The sequence below is a fragment of the Nannobrachium achirus genome (assembly GCF_963921795.1).
Source record: "Nannobrachium achirus genome assembly, chromosome: 8".
Lineage (NCBI taxonomy): Eukaryota > Metazoa > Chordata > Actinopteri > Myctophiformes > Myctophidae > Nannobrachium > Nannobrachium achirus.
Window position 1 is genome coordinate 30,247,259 of NC_137817.1, and position 15,446 is coordinate 30,262,704.

The 15,446-nt window shown below is 41.5% G+C and overlaps 1 protein-coding gene across 1 annotated transcript; it reads left to right on the forward strand.

Annotated features, from left to right (window-relative positions):
• Positions 1-4,101: 4,101 nt before the first annotated feature.
• cUnh19orf47 (chromosome Un C19orf47 homolog) lies at positions 4,102-13,478 on the forward strand (the record flags this gene model as incomplete). The annotated part of the gene is made up of 8 exons (XM_080731821.1): positions 4,102-4,612; positions 7,892-7,979; positions 8,070-8,184; positions 8,677-8,758; positions 9,279-9,398; positions 10,113-10,262; positions 11,116-11,189; positions 11,277-13,478. The coding sequence occupies 8 exons, from the start codon at positions 4,102-4,104 to the stop codon at positions 11,835-11,837; spliced, it is 1,701 nt and encodes a 566-aa protein (XP_080587947.1). The 3' UTR covers positions 11,838-13,478.
• Positions 13,479-15,446: the final 1,968 nt, after the last annotated feature.

The following is a 15,446-nucleotide window of genomic DNA, read 5'->3' on the forward strand; positions in this document are numbered from 1 at the left end:
AACTCCACTGAATCTCAATAGTTCTCTGCCGTTGCTTCTACAATACTACCTTTCTCTTAAACTTTCTCACTTACATGGTATACCCCACTCTGAGAGGACCAAATATAGCAAATATAGTAGTTTGCTTTTACATTTCTGTTTTTTTTTTTCTTCTCCTTCTTCTCTTTCTTGTTGCTCTCTTGTCCCCTTTCTGATTCCTGATATGGTGTCCTGTTAAAGTACTTGAAAGAGGGACACTTTTCTCACTTTTTATGGACTGTGAAGGCTGAGTGAGCTATCCCCTTTAATGATGGTTAAACCTCTAACCGTTCAATTCTTAATTGTGAAAAAAAGTGTATTAAACAGCATTATTGTCTATGTTTTTGTCTCTTTCATTTTTTCATTGTGATCAGGATTTGGCCGGATTTGCCAGAGTTCACTCATGTTTGATGTGGTCGGTCAAATAGGCAGGTGTCTATTCTGAAGCCAGATTGAAATTAGTTTTCTTTATCTGCGAGATACTTCTCTGCCTGTTCATATACTAACCTCTCTATATCCTTCGAGATGGAACATAGATTAGAAACAGGGTGGTAGCTGCCGGGGTCTAATTTGCTTCCTTTTTAATCAGGTTGTCAAACTGATTCAACAGACAGCTCCTAGTTAAAAAAAGAAGCGCTTGAAAATGTCCACACCATGGCTACTGGAGGCACACTCACGTATTAGTTTGTATTGGCCAGTGCGCTCGGGGTGCCCAGTGCTGTATTAGGCATAATCCGTCCGGACTAGTGACTGATGGACTGGTGCTAGTCATCAGTGCGTCATCAGCAAGAACAAGGCTTTCCGAATGGAAACGAATGGAGCCGAACGGTCGTCCATTGTTGTTTTCAGTGCTGTATTCTTTACTTTCTTAAACACTCTTAAACTTCTTTTTTTGTGGCACGGAATTTCCATCCATCCATCTTCAACCGCTTATCCGGAATCGGGTCGCGGGGGTAACAGTCACAACTGAGACTTCCAGATTTCCTTATCCCGAGCAACTTCCTCTACTCCGTAACTGGCGTTCCCAAGCCAGTTTGGAGATGTAATCCTTCCACTTGGTCTTTGGTCTGCCACGGGGTCTCCTCCCAGTGGGACGTGCATCGAGGACCTTCCTATAGGAAGGCGCTCGGGGGCATCCGTACTAGATGCCCGAACCACCTAAGCTGAGCAGCTTTTCTACTCCAAGTCTCTCTCGGGTGACTGAACTTCTCACCCTGTCTCTAAGGGAGATACCAGCCACCCGTCTGAGGAAACCCATTTTGGACGCTTGCACCCGCGACCTTATACTTTCGGTCATGACCCACACTTCATGACAATAGGTGAGAGTAGGAACGAAGATTGCTCAGTAGACAGAGAGCTTTGCCTTCCGGCTCAACACTTTTTTCTTCACAACAGTGCGATTTAGCGACTGCAAAACCGCTCCTGCTGCTACCTTTCTCTCATTCGTGAACAAGACCCAGAGATACTTAAACTCCTTCACCTGGAGTAAAGCTATATGTATGTATGCTGCTGGCCAGGATGTCCAAGACATTTCTCCCAAGGGAGACAAAATAAAGTAACCTTGAACCTAACCTTGAACCTTGAACCTACTTTCTTAAATGGTCTCAAACTTATTTTTTGTGGCACGGAATTTACTTTTAACATATTTTAGGATAGTATTTAGTTGTTTGAACATCACATGTGTGGTCAATTCACCTTGACAGAGCCTATTTAAAAATATAGCCACGGGAAAATCTCAAACATCGGCACGCCGATAGAGGGTGCGGAGCGCTGTCCCGACGTGTATGCTTACGAGGGCGTGCACCACTGTACCGAGGTCCCGTTCAGAACAGCGCTACACTGTATTCTTTAAGAAGATTGTGTCCAACCCCTCTCATTTATTGTATTGTGAATACAGGTTGTTACCGTCAGGTAGGAGGTACGAGTGTAAATATAGGTACAAGCATTCCTTTGTCCCCTTGTCAATTACACTCCTCATTGGAGTCCTTACGGAGGGATAGAAGGTTTTGATGTATTGATGGTGTATTGCCTTGCCTATGGTAGGTCGCTCTGGGTTGAGGGTGTCTGCTAAGGGCCTAGATTGTAAATTGTAGGTGGCACAAAGGTACTTTTTGCACTAGGAATGTTGGCTGGGGTGTTGTATTTATTATGCTGGAGAGTTATGTATAGGCCTAGATGGGCTGTACGTGTCACTGTGCACCTTATTCTTGTTTTGTACTGTGTTGTATCGTATTGTATTGTATGTATGTATACTGCTGGTCAGGGTGTCCAAGACAAATTTCTTTGGGAGGGAGACAAAATAAAGTAACCTTGAACCTAACCTTGAACCTTGAACATACTTTCTTAAATGGTCTCAAACTTATTTTTTGTGGCACAGAATTTACTTTTAACATATTTAAGGATAGTATTTAGTTGTTTGAATGTCATATGTGTGGTCAATTCACCATGACAAAAATATCGGTAGGCCTCCTTGCCTGGCCACGGTCATTGTAGGGATTTGAACAGTTTTTGGCTGCGGTGGTGCCTGATGATACGCTGAGCTATGACTACGCATCTCTTCTTGTACAGTTCCTGAAGCGAAGGGAGCTCGCCTCTAATTATGTGCTCTGCCGACCGCATCACTCTATAGTTTTTAGGCAGTACAGTTTCCGTACCAGGCAGTAACTCTGTTGTAGTACAATTTGAGGATGCAGAGCCTAACTCTGAACTTCTTCAGGCAACAAAACCAGTATAGTCGCTGCTGGGCCTTTTAACTCACATGCATGGTGTGTGTATCCAACTTGAGCTCCTCCTCGATGTGTTCTCAGAGGAACTTGATCTGGCTCAGTCTTTCCACTGCAGTTCCATCGATGAAGATGGGCACATGCTCTCTCCTCGGCATCTTGAAGTCCACGATCAGCTCCTTGTTATTATACTTTGAGGGCGAGGCTTTTCTCCAGGCACCAGGTCTCATCTCTATAGGGCATAGCAGTGTCAGACATTATTTTTTCCCATAGAGATTTCCAAAAATATTTGTATCAATTATGGAATCAAGCTGTCCAGGCATCTGGTGAATCATGACCACATTTAATTCTGTGAGGATTTTTTTCTATATAATTTAATTATATGATATACCATATTTAATAAATACCCTTTGTTTTGCGGTTTTCAAAAGAAAAACTAAAGAAATATATAATCAATCGAAATGGTTTTGGGCTGGCCTGGCCTCCCTTGCTGGTGCTCAATCCAGCGGTCTTTGAGATTAGCTCAGGACACACACACACACACACACACACACACACACACACACACACACACACACACACACACACACACACACACACACACACACACACTGGCGGAGATCTAATTTGATGTTGTGTATGTTGAGGTGGTTCCAGGGGGTTCCCAGGTAATTGAACGGTAACCTTGATAGCCGTCCATTTGGTTCTATCTGGTATTAATACACTCAGAGTTATGGGGGTCCATGGGCTGTGCCGCTGTGGCCTGATGCACAGTAGTATTTGGGGGATTTTGAAATGAAAAAAATAAATAAAAAGCCACTGGTCTACAGCATTGGTTCTCAAATTGGGGTCCGGGAACCCCCAGAGGTCCTTGAGGGAGTTCCAGGTGGTCCCCCCCAGCTAAATGATAGTTAGGAACCAAATGGACCCTTATGGGTCTGCAACTCAGAGAGTGTACAAATGGAACCAAATGGACCCTATTGTACACTCTCAGAGTTAAATTAAGATTGATTTAACAATATAAATTGGTGTCTCAGAGATGTAAATAGCCTACCATAAAACTGGTGTCCGTAGCCGAATGCATGTCAAACTGGGGGTCCTTGAAATTAAAAATGGTTGAGAATCACTGCTAGAGCCGTCAAAATCTTCTCTAATGGGGGTCCCTGGTACAACTTTTCAAATGGGGGTCCACGGGCTAATAAGTGTCAATTTGGGGTCCTTAAAAAAGTTTGAGATCCACTTGTCCACACAGTGCACTACAGTGGTCACAGAATGAAAACGTTGAAGACCCCTGAAGTAGGCCTTCGCCTTTTCCCTTGACCTGTAGAGTCAAAACAAAAGCTTGGGCGGCAGAGGAAAGATGGCGACGGCTGATGGCAGTTCGTTTGAAATGGAGTCAGGAGGAGAAAATGACGAGGAGGATGACAGGAGAGGATTTGGGGACAAAGTTAAAAAGAGAAAAGCAAGTAGGTTAGAAAGGGAGCCTGAAGAAAGAAAGGAAAGGTATGTCTTGGGAATGAAAGCAGAGACGAAAGCTGACGGCGTGTTCGGAGATCCGTACAAGGTGGGAAAGTTTGTAGAGGAAAAAGTGGGTAAGGTGAAATCCGTGAGGATAACTAACAGTGGGATAGTGATCATCGAGTGCAGGGATGTCGATCAGTTGTACCGGGCATTGAATATAATGCGGTTTGGAGACATCACAGTGGATACATTTATACTTGGGAACGAAGGAATCAGGAGGAGGAAGGGGGTTATCAGCGGTGTGCCTCTGAATGTCAAGCCGGACATATTTGAAGACGTGGAGGGGGTTTTGATTGCAAGGAGAATGACGAGATACAGAGAAGGACAAAGAGAAGACACCAAGTCCATATGTCTGACATTTAATGGAGAAATACCAGAGAGGATTTATGTAGATTATATGACTTATAGAGTCAGGCCATACGAGAGAGGTCCCATAAGATGTTATTGTTGTCAAGAATATGGTCATGTTGCGTCTGTCTGCAGAAGAGCTCGGAAATGTGGAAGATGTGGGAAGGAGGGATGTTCTGATGAATGTAAAACTGAAGTACCAAAGTGTCTACACTGCAGTGGAAGTCACTATGTAGGGTCGGCGGACTGTCCTAAACGTAGGGAGGAAGCTAAGGTGAACAGGATCCGAGTTGAAAAGAGAGTCTCATATGCGGAGGCTGTGAGATTGAATGAGAAAGGAGGAAGAGTGATTCGACAAAGGGAAACAGAGGAAATTAAGGGAAGAGATGAAAGAAATGTGTGCATGGACAAACGGCAGTTCTTGGCTTTTATAGCCATGGTGATAAACTGTGCGGTTGAGATGCAGGGGAAATCTGAACGCATTAAAATGGTGTTGGAAGCAGCGAGGAGATTCCTCAATATAGTGGACATAACTGGAGAAGATTTGGACAGCACGTTGAGGGAAGGGTTTTTGACATCTCAAACCAATGGGTTTGAGAAATGAGAGAAATTTAGAAATGTCTGGATATGTATGGGGGATTATGGGATTTTATGGGTGAGCACAGTAAAAGAACATTTTAAGACTTTTGTTTGATCCAGACTCTGGATCAGAAGGTGGCGGTAATGCACCAAAAATATGGTTGCCAACCGCCGTAAAACGACAAAAAGAAGAAGAAGAAGCCTTTTCCCTTTTGACGGAAATGACGTAATTTCAACGACCGTCCCCGGATGCAGCTGAACTGAACGCGGCGCGCGCGCACACCACACTCACTCACTCTCTCCCACTCACTCACTCACTCACACACACACACACACACACACACACTGATAAACATGGCGTCCGTGACAACAGGTAAGCGAACAAGGGCCCATACATTGTGATTATTTTGATGATATATGCGTGAATAGTTCGCTCTCTGTTTGTTTTAGACAGCAGTCCATTGTGTTAAAACGCTGTTGTAATGATTGTGTTGAGCTCAAAGACAGTGTGTGTAGATATGTTCAGGAGTCGATAACAGCCGCTTAGCATAGCTAACAGTTAGCTAGGCTAGTATCTGAAGTCCAGCAACGTTACATTTCGCTAATGTTAGCAACGTACTTGGCTTTGAGAAGAGGCTCTGTCCCTGTTATACATGATTCTGAAATTAAGCTATAAGTTAAAAACAACATTAACACACTTTGTATTACCCATGTGTTATGTATTTACTATTTAGCCATACGTGCGATGATGCTGATGATAATTGATGTTATTTTAGCTAAGCCGGCTGAAATTCACACATCAAATCATCTCCTTTGAGTCTGTTGATAAATCCAGTGGTGTACATTCTCTTAATGTACTGTAGTACAATTTTGAGGTATTTCTACTTTACTTGAGTATTTCCAATACTTTTCCTTATACTCCACTATACATCTCGGATCCAAATATTGTACTTTTACTCCACTACGTTTATTTGAAAACTTGCAGATCTACAAGCTCATAACGCGTCGCAGTGCGACTTTTTGTACTTGAAGTAGGCTACGTTATGATTCCAATATTTTCATATTTTTACTCAAGTACATTTTGAATTCCGGACTGTTACTTGTAACAGAGTATTTCTATAATGCAGGATTGATACTTTTACTTAATTAAAAAAAACCGGAGTACTTTTTCCACCACTGGATTCATCTATATTCGTAACACAACTATAACAGATGGCAGAACATGGTTTACTTGCCTAACGTATGCTATCTATACAATAAATGATGCGAGGATCTTTGGACATTTTATGATGGAAATCGACTTTACATCATGCACCTAATAACATTTTCAAGTTTGTGTTGAGAAAAGCCAGTGTAATAAGAATAGTAACATACAAGGATGTCATCCTAATACGTTCTTTCTTAAACCAATGTGATGTGTTTGCTATCATTGGATTCTCAGTTACTTGTGTGTTAGCATTGGCTGTGAGCTTGTGGCCTTAGGCGCTCAGCCCTGATGAATTCAACCACTACCACAAGGGAAGGCACTACATCATGTTTTTAAAAATAACGTGCAGCTGGTCACAGTCAGCATGTGTTATGTGACTTCTTCAGCCTGCCGTCCCCACAGTTTGGGGCCACGGCCCACCCTAACCGTTATAGCAGACTATTTGTGTGGCTTAAGGCCTCTCCATACTTCGACCGAAACCGCCGTTTTTGGTCAAAAGGTCCTTTTCTACCATAAAATGATATCCCTCGGGACTTCTGAAAAGCATTGGACCGAACGAGAGTTCGGAAATTTGCACGTCGGAAAACACAACTCACCGAACATTTCGGTCGAAGTATGGAGAGGCCTTTAGCCTCAAAAGTAAACCATGGTTAAATCTTCTTTGATGTGAGTTTTCCTGACTAAAATGACTAGAAAAATTAGACGGCATAGTACGGTCTTACAGTCTTAGTGCTACCCCTTGGTTTTAACAAGTACACTTGCGTTGCAAGACAGTGGCTCAGATTCTATCTGTATTACTATTCCTGAAGTCCAAAAGCCTCATATCTCCCTGGCCAGGGGGAATTCCCTTTTTGACTAGTGGTTAAGATGACTTGGCTTTAGTGCCCCTCCCGGGCGGGAGACCTGGGTTCCACTCCCAGGCGTTAAATTGGTGCCATGATGACCTGGATCGGGTTTTGATGGACAAAGGGTTAGGGTCAAAGGGAGTGAGTGTAGCTTGGCCTTAGTGTCACTTCCTGTGCAGAATCCCTGGCGTTACACTACTTATGTATGTATTTATTCTATGATGTGGGTTCAGAGTTGTGGGCAGGCCAATAAGGCCATTTGCCGATACCCCAGAAAATCTCTCTTTTTCACAGCCTAATGGCACAGGTATGTAAATCGGATCACACTTCACCTTAAGACATTACCCACCCAGCTCTATTCAGAAGAGTCCACACCTGTTTAACTACATTCTTGTCAGAGCTTCAGGTACAAATGAATATTACATAAGAAGAGAAAGCACTTGGGGTTGTTTTTGAACTTTTTTTTAAAAGTATGACTCTGCAGGAGACTATCCATCTTTAAGAGGGTGTATGTGTGTGTGTGTGTGTGTGTGGAGATAATTTCGCAAACTGCTTGATCGTGATCGATCGCCAGAAATCTCACCCAATTTAAATGTTTTGTTTATTTTATTATGTCTATTTTTAACACTTTATCCCTTATTCCTCTCCAGCCACATCAGAGTGGATCCAGTTCTTCAAGGATGCTGGAATCCCCGCCGGCCTAGCTGTGACCTATGCTGTTTCCTTTGTGGACAACAGGTAACTGACAAATAACTTTGAGCCATTTGAGAAGAAAGATGTGTTGTAAAAAAGAAAAGGTTGGTTGATATGCTCTTTGTCTCATTGTAGAATTCAGAAGAACATGTTGATGGACCTCAGTAAGGAAATCATGATGGACCTGGGCATCACTGTAATAGGTGACATCATTGCCATCCTCAAACATGGCAAGAAGGTGTACAGACAGGTGAGGACTGATGAGGGAACAACATTAACATCTACATTTGATCAGGTGTTGTCAAGTTCTTTTGGGGGAGAGGTACATTTTATTTTAGATCTAATGCAGATTTGGTGTTGAAATGACTGAAACACAAATTATTATTTTAATTAATGTTTTCTATTCTTCATGAAGATATTCTTCAACCAGCTTTTTATGGAATTATTGTGGCCAGAAATGTATCAGCATAACAGTGCCTTGTAAGATAATAACTTGTATTCCGTTTCACTTCACACTAACTTGAAGTCACATGTAATTTTTTTAAAACACCTCTCGTTCTCAGTGTTGGGCAGTTCATTTAACAGCAGAGGATGTGTCTTCCTATTTAATAATGAAATATTCCCCCAGAAATCGATAATTTATTCTCCTAATTAAATCCTGGTGTTTTATTCTGGTGAATAACCTAATTGTTTAGCATTAATCTAGGCTTACATCTTCTGTCTGTAACACCTCTAATTGCAGGATATGTGCAAAATGGCTACTGAGGCCATCTCCTCAGGACAGACCAGTGTTCAGGCTGAGCTAAGACGAACTGCCAGTACCCGTGAGTGTCCAGAATTGGTTTCTGTTAAGAATTACATGGACAGAGCATATACATTTTCATTCGTTTTTATTTTGATGCAATTTCCATACTTATGTTTGTGTATTGTTTATATTGGCTACATTATTCAATTGATTGTTACCTGTAGGTATCACACGTCCTCAATCCTAGAAATAATTTGTCAGACACACAATAATTTCTCATTGAACATTGGAAGATAGTCAATAATGTTGACTAAACAATGACTATTGTGTTTGTTATGAGCTTAAATTTCATATCACACACGATATGCACTTAGTAACTTAACACGGTTGAACAAAGCTTCATAATAACAAATCAAGGCAGTTTTTAAACAAGAGATTGTCAATTACTTATGTCATCAAGATATCTTCATAACATAAACCTGGAACTGTGTGGCTATGTTGGAATTCACTATCTCATGCCAACTGGCCTGAAAGGGCAAATGTGAACATTTTAACACAACCAGTAAATTGAGACAAATAATCTTTCTTTTCCGTCTTAGCCGCCACTCGTATGATTGCCAACGCCCTGAGCAGCGACTCCCCACCAAGCACTCCAAACCGTCGCCAAGACCTCTCTGTCACTGTGTCCAACAAACAGGCAAGCAAGAATGGCAAAGCAGGTATATAACAAAAGTGTCCTCCTGGACCATTTGATTGATCTTTTATCTTATCTTATTTTTTCGATACCAATTTGTAAAAGTTTAATGGCACATTTAGCAACTATGTCCCTGAACTTCACTTGAAAACTGCTAGCCTAGCCGCTAGCATAGTCTTGGGAGAGGGAGCGTTCAGCTCTTTCGCAACCAGCACAGCTGAATTCTTTGTTTGATGAGACCCTATGGTAGAGCTCATTATCCGCACAGGTAGAGAGCTATTTCAGCCAATCGGATTGCTTCGTCGGAACTACCTGTTGTATAATTAATTAATAACCGCTACCTAATAACCAGTGTTTTTACCTTACCTTACCGCATCTTTCGAGATCCACAGAATTTGTTTCCCAATGCAGATGTAACAATGGATTTGGCATTTGGAAGGCTTGTCTCTTCTTTCCACTGGAAAAATAACATTGTAATTGTGATCTATGTTCTAAAGTTATGGGCTGTTGAATATAGCTTGTTTTCACCCAAAAATATGGAGCAGTATGGGAAAAGAAATAGAGATAAATGGATTACACGTTACAGCGGACGGCGCAGATTCTTTTTTTATTTTATGATATATATATATATATATATATATATATATATATATATATAATTTTAAATGGTGTAGATTGCGGTCCATGCCTATTTGTGCAGTGTGACATGCTTACATCCATCATTCATTTGTGTTTTCAGTGGTGACTCGGCCAGCAGACGAGGGGAATGGTTTACCCGCAGTGAAGCGTCGGCGTGTGACAGCAGAGATGGAAGGCAAGTACATCGTCAACATGCCCAAAGGCACCACGGCACGTACACGCCGCATCCTGGCCCAGCAGGCCAGCAAAGGTACGCCTGGCCCAGTGGCCCTGGGCTCTTAAATGCAAGCTCCCTAAATGTCTTACCTAACACACTAACGTGATTCAACTTTCTGCAAACTGGACTAAATCAACAGCATACAAACTGCAAACCAGGGGCTGCTTTGAGTGTCTTCTCTCCTTGCACTGGGGTAATTTAATCCATTGTCCCTTATAAGTGCTTCCCTCTCATTCCGCATTTGAATATCCTGTCCTGGTTTTTAAAATCAGACCAAGGTGGTAACTCATCATTTGTGGGGGCAAACAGTTAGGTCGCATATACCACATGGGCTAATCAGTGAGTCCCCGATACGATTGCTGGCAAGCCAGAACATTTGCTGAACATTATCCCCAAACTCTCTCCAGATTTCCGCTCTCCTCCACTGTCACTCAATGCGGGCTAAAAATGTCCCAACAATATCTTTAAAAAAAACAAGCTGACTCTCCATTTGGACATCTCTGATTGGTCAAAGATGTGGAAATACTGTTGTTCTACGCAAAATGTATTGTAAGCGTACAGAAAACATTACATTAAGTGCAGTCTGTCAGAAAAAAGTCTTATCTTCCTTAATTTTAATTACGATTGGGTTCACACTTGTTATATAAGGGTAGCAACAGTGAAAATGACACATTCTTCAAAGATATATTATTTATATTATATATTTGCAGGCCACAAGCAAAACGCTAGTTTCCCACAACTTGCAGCTGCAAGTCAAAACATGCTTACTTTGGTTCGGCTTGATGCAGCGCCTTTGTTGCTGACCTGACCAACATTTAAAGTGTGTAAAGTTCTCCATTTTATTTTTCTAAATGTTTATAAACTTTTTTTTTTTTTCCATTAAAAGGTGGGAAGCGGACATCTGTGTTTGAGAGACTTGGAGATGAGTCACAGGTTGACATGACGACAAGCAACAGCAAAGTAAGACCTTCAGTTATTTTTAACAGCCAGTCATACATTGTGCACAGGTTGTTCTTTATTCATAACTTTTTGTTTTTCTCCCTCTAGCCTACTGGGGTGTTCAGTCGTCTTGGCAGAACGGATCAACAGGAAGATGAGCCGAAGGCAGGCAAGCTGCACATGGATGTGGAGGAAGAAGATGACAGTGATGGAGAGGGCTCTGTACTCCAGTATGCTGGTGTCCTCAAGAAGCCTGCTGCTTCCAAAAAGAAAGAGACCGCCCCCAAACCCACCATACTGCATCGCCTTAAACCAGCACCCACCACACTCCGTCGCCTGGGAGGCAAATACAAGCTACCCTCCTCTGACGCTCCCACCTCCTCCTCACCACCTGCACCCGAGGGCATCCCCCCTGCCAAGCTTAGCGTGCTTCAGAGACTGGGCAAGCTCCCTGCCACGCACGCGGGCACCGATTCCCCAGACCTGCCAGAAGACACACAGGACAACAGGGTGACCAGCACCAGGCCAAAGGTCAAGGCCAGACTGGCGGTAGCCAGCTCCAAGGTCAGCAGCAGTACGGGGACGGCAGGAGCTGGGGAGAGCCAGGGAGCCCAGATGGACATTGGGTCTGTCAGCGTCTTCAAGAGACTGGGCAGTAAGAGGACCTAACACATGTTTTTGTTGTGTAATTTCCCTCTGTCTTGAGTTTTTACTGTGTTTTTATTTTGTATTTTGTATTATCATGCTATATCATCCATCACCAATACATTGTTCAATTTACCTGAAGGTTTTGTAAAACTGCAATCTGCTTTAGTGTAAAGGCAGCTTCAGTGCCACATTATGATCTTTAGAATAATAGCATTTAAAATAATGACTGGAAAGAAATTAGACTGCCAAATGTAGTGTTAGCTCTCAGTGGCAGCCAAGCTTGTCATTCATTTAAGGTCTCTGGATGAATTGAATACATAGGAAAAAAAAGTAAAAATAACTTTTAACTCGTTTATTTAAGTTGTCATGCAGAATATCATTTGTATCATTGTGTCATTTCAATGTGAAATTATCTTTAAGGCATGGGCATGGCATTCATCAACCCACCACATTTAATATTTGAATATGATCTAATTTTCTTCCTGTAGGAATTGAGGGTTGTCTTTATGATAATGACACTTTATTTTTCTTTTATTTACTGTCCTCCAAAATGTAAAATGTGTTGGAGAAATTTGTGTGACCCTCAGAATGCATGAAGCTGTAGTGTTTATGATCACAAGAAAGACTGTTAGTTGTTGAAAAGAAATGGGATTTTTAATCTTTGGGGTTATATCTCCTGACCACAAAGCCTCAAGAGTTTTTGTTCATTATCGCTTGGCTGGCAACTCATTATTTGCACAGGGCAGTGTTCTACCGGTACACCCTTAGGGCTTTCCTAACAGGTTGAATTTTAAGTCTTTACTGCTTTGCCATAGCACCTCAAAATCCCATCCTCTAACAGAGGTCAAAGAGATATGGCGACCCAAAGAATCTTGAATTTCAACTTTGGACTTGAAAATATGAAATGATGCAGTCACAAAGCAGCCTCTCACAATTCACTTGAATCAGTCTAAAGCACCTCAGCACCTCATTATAGGCATGCAGACAAATGCACAGTAACATCCAGTGTTAATTTAACTCTGAAAGAGGAATTTTTACATTAAGGGTCCATTTCATCCTCTAACAGAGGTCAAAGAGATATGGCGACCCAAAGAATCTTGAATTTCAACTTTGGACTTGAAAATATGAAATGATGCAGTCACAAAGCAGCCTCTCACAATTCACTTGAATCAGTCTAAAGCACCTCAGCACCTCATTATATGCATGCAGACAAATGCACAGTAACATCCAGTGTTAATTTAACTCTGAAAGTGGAATTTTTACATTAAGGGTCCATTTTAAAATGTTGCAGGGTGCATGAATACTCTAGAGTCTAGATATTACTGTGTCAAAGTGAAATTTTACTTGATCATTCTATCTTTTCTACCATAATGAAAGTTTTTTTTGCAACTACCTACTAAGTCATATTGGATTATAGATTATATTGCAATTTATAGATTTGGTAGAATTGTCAGAGCAGAATACCTGTTATCTTCCATATATTTTCAACTGTACATACTATTTTTCACCCATGAATATGTGCTCAAAATGGGTATCACTGTGCTTTACGGTAGGTGAAGCAGAAGGCAACTGTTAACCCAATATAAGACACTAATACACTTTGGTATTATTTTTGTCTATGAACCTTCACACCTGAACTTTGTTACACTGTACAGATTTTGAGAATGCAAACAAAAAAAAAGATCTTTGCAATTTTTAAGATATTACGGAATACAAGCCCCATGGTTTGAGAACTTGATATTGTAATTAAAAAAAATAAGGAAAAAGGGGAAAGATCTTGGCTGTTTTCTTTAACCAACTATTGTCTCCCCAAAATCAAAATGACTTTGTGTCAAGTGTATGTGTGTAAGTTAAAACATGAGGCCCCCCTGTGGTTCAACCTGTAGGGTGCATTGTACTAACTGCAGCTAGTCGGGTCAAAAGCACATGTTTAGTCACCCATTTGAGAGAGTGCACTGCACTGTCAAGTCGCTTTTCAACATTCCCACTATTTGAAATAAAATCATTTTTCTAACCTAAAAAGCCCTTAATGGACAGGCACCGTCAGAGCTAGGTGAAGGACAAGGTCCAGAAGTGACATGGCTCTTTCACCAATCCAAAGCAGAACCCATTTTTCCCGTTATGTGTTAGTGTGTCAGCCCAAGATGCATTTTGTATGAAGGTGTATCCATCTGTGCGCTTTCTTAGGGAATGCAGATGTTGCATTTTATACACAAGATACAATAGATAGGCCTATTACACATGAATAAAGACATATATGTTTTCTGAAATGACATTGCATATCTCTTCTGTAATAATTTCCCTTACCTTTACACTAGTATTTATATCAGTAGGTCTAATTGAAATGGTGAACAATTCCAAGCCCTGAGTTAGATGATCCAGAGAGTAATTCATATTGTTTGTAAATAGGTAAATAATTCAGGGGCGTAGGGAGCGGTAGGCGAACGTGGCGACCGCCTACCAACTGAGAAATGATCTGGCAAAAAAAAAAAAAAAAAGTCTCTTATTTCCATTGTGTGAAGGCCTGACTGGGCAGTAGACCTACAGTGTGGAGAGGACCATAGGCCTATAGAATGTCGCTCAACCAGTTCCATTCATTGACTAGTAGGCGGCCTGGCCATTGAGAAAGTGTTACCCTTTTAGAGATGTAAATTTGGGCTGCCAGGCTATTTAACTCAAGTCGCAACAACAGAGACAATAACACACTGAACAAAGTCCATTCTGCTTTCCTCCTACCTTTAGGATATCCTCTGTTCCAAATGAATAAAGTCCTTAATGTAGTAGGTAAACAGCTTCCAAACACAATACGTGATCATTGTCTTGTTTAAATCCAGCACTGCTGGATTAAGAATTGATGTCTTGTTGTCTCTCCAGCTGTAGCATATTACAACTCGTAATTACAACTCGCAAGCCTCTTCCATAAATGGAGGCCCATTCCCGCTGGGCCAGATAACAGATAAAAAATCACACCCGTGTGAAGTGGAGCTGTGTGTGTGTGTGTGTGTGTGTGTGTGTGTGTGTGTGTGTGTGTGTGTGTGTGTGTGTGTGTGTGTGGATCATGTGTACCGATTTTTGTGACATTTGAAGAAAATATGTAGGAAAAGGAGCAAAAAGTGTGTTTTGGAGAAAATTCAAGATGGCGGAAAATCTATCATGGCGCAAATGGGCGTGGCCTATATGGGGAGATGCGTCATGACCCAAGGAATCCAGGGAAAAAATATTTTTAATTTTCCGACCTACGGTTCAAGAGTTACAGGCCAAAACGTAAAGTGGGGTGTTATGGCGCCACCATGCGGCCAAATGACACAATTATTTTTTATTTAATCCTTGAAATCATTATGAACCTCCTCTCCAAGTCTTGAAACTCTAGCCCCTATGGTTTGCGAGAGACAAATAATTGAATGTGAGTTTTTGCGATTCCCATTATAAGTCAATGGGGAAAATTAATTCACTAATAAATTAATATCAATTAAACTATAGAACCTTTCTCTTAGAAAAGTAATAGCCCACGATTCCCGAGTAAGCCGGTTGATTTGACATATGGCGCGAGTGTGTGGTGGCAAAACTGTGGGACTAGTGGCGTGCCGAAGTTTAGGAAGTTCAGGCTACATACACACACACAGACAGACA